The 2021-nt window shown below is 45.2% G+C and overlaps 1 protein-coding gene across 1 annotated transcript; it reads left to right on the top strand.

Moving 5' to 3' along the window:
- The first annotated feature begins 903 nt into the window (after window positions 1-903).
- Window positions 904-1596, top strand: LOC132165150 (uncharacterized). Its single transcript, XM_059575645.1, has one exon. It carries the CDS (start codon window positions 904-906, stop codon window positions 1594-1596), a length of 693 nt encoding a protein of 230 aa, XP_059431628.1.
- Window positions 1597-2021: the final 425 nt, after the last annotated feature.

The following is a 2021-nucleotide window of genomic DNA, read 5'->3' on the forward strand; positions in this document are numbered from 1 at the left end:
GAGGAGGAAGACCGAGCAAAAGAGGACAACAAGAAGAAACTACCCGCATTATGGCACAGAGTCAGGCCGAATGGGCCTCTGATGGCTGAAATATCAAAGAGTTTGACGGAAATAACTCTTCGCCAATTCGTCAATAAGATGGAGGAGTACACCATTCAGGAGGAAATGATTGGGGCTCTAATGAAGGGTCAAGAGGAGGAAGACCGAGCAAAAAAGGACAACAAGAAGAAACTACCTGCAACGTCCACTCCAAAAGAGGGGAAACTCCAAAAGAAAGTGGGTAAGAAGGTTGTACCATCCTTCCTGAAGATAGAATCCCAGAGACGCGAAGATCGAAGGTTCACGTCCTTGAATGTCGGCGTCAATGAAGTGTTCATGGAGGAGATTACAAGAGACCCAGCTTTCAGGTGGCCGAATAAGTTGAGGGGTGATCCAAGGAAGCGAGATCGAGTGAAGTTCTGTGAGTATCATAATGATCATGGGCATTTGACAGAAGATTGTGTAACCCTGCAACAGGAAATCAAAACCTTCATCAGAAATGGGAGGCTTGTGAGATTCCTTGCAAGAGAGAGGAATCGAGATGCAGTTCACCAATAGCCCCTCATGTTGGATGTGAACCGAGGCGCAGAGGGAAGAGAGCCGAGATGTGATCGGGACAATGATCCGAGAGCACCTCGGGACCAAAGAGTAGTAGGTGAAATCCACACTATTTCTAGAGGAATAGCTAGTGGAGTCTAACTCGGCCAGAAAGGCTTACGTGAGGAAAACGCAGACTGAAGAGGTATTTTCGTTGCAAAGACCTTCTAAGGTTGCAAGGAAAGACTCAATGATCATTTCTTTTTCTGAAGAAAATGCCAGGGGGTAATGCAGCCACACGATGATCCACTAGTAGTAACAGTAACAATGGCCAACCATATGATACATCGAATTTTGGTAGATAATGGAAGTTCGGCCGAAGTCCTATACTGGTTGGATTTTAAGCAAATGAGTATTGATCGTGATAGGATCAAACCATTTGGTTCTACCCTAGTCGGATTTGCAAGGGAGAAAGTCCAACCAATTGGCCTTATTTCTCTCCCTGTAACAGCAGGGACGGCACCCAAGCAGAAAACTGTGATGGTAGATTTCTTGGTCATTGACCGACCCGGTGCTTATAATGCCATCATCGGTCGTCTTGCTTTAAATAAGTTGAAGGCCGTAACTTCAACTTACCATTTGATGATGAAGTTCTCGACAGAAGAGGGAGTTAGAGAAGTGAAGGGAGATCAGACTCAAGCGAGAAGATGTTATAATACATCTCTCAAGAAAGCCTCGAACCTGACTCCTATTGTAATCGGTATAGTAGGTGGTAAAGGCAAGAATGAGCCAAAGGGTGAGCCAGCTGAGCCACTGGAAGATGTGGCGGTTGGTGAAGGCAGAATTTTGAAGATCGAGACACAGATGAGTCCCAAGATCCGAGAAGGTCTCGTCACCTTCCTTCGACAGAACCTGGAAGTTTTTGCAAGGATGCATGATGATATGCCAGGAATCAGTCCTGAAGACATCCTCCACCCACTCAATGTGGATCCGAGTGTGAAGCCGGTGAAGCAAAAATGAAGAAAGTTCGCTCTTGAGCAGAATATGGCTATAGCTGAAGAAGTAGAAAGGCTGCTCAAAGCTCGGTTCAATGAGGAAGTCTATTACCCCGATTGGTTAGCCAATGTAGAATTGGTCAAAAAATCTAATAGGAAGTGGAGAATGTGCGTAGACTTCACAGACTTCAATAAAGCTTATCCAAAAGATAGCTTTCCATTACCCCGCATCGATGCGTTGGTTGAGTTGACAGCTGGGTATGGCTTACTCAGCTTCATGGATGCTTTCTCTGGCTATAACCAGATATACATGCATCCAGAAGATCGTGAGAAAACTGCGTTTATAACTGACCGAGGCCTGTACTATTACAAAGTCATGCCCTTCGGTTTGAAGAATGCAAAGGCAACATACCAAAGGCTGGTTAACAAAATATTCTGAGACCAGATCGG

The sequence above is a fragment of the Corylus avellana genome, chromosome ca11, assembly GCF_901000735.1.
Source record: "Corylus avellana chromosome ca11, CavTom2PMs-1.0".
Taxonomy (NCBI): Eukaryota; Viridiplantae; Streptophyta; class Magnoliopsida; order Fagales; family Betulaceae; genus Corylus; species Corylus avellana.

What these genes read in the sequence shown, in the direction of transcription:
- LOC132165150 (XM_059575645.1), top strand. Translation starts at nt 904, where the DNA reads ATGGCCAACCATATGATACATCGAATTTTGGTAGATAATGGAAGTTCG.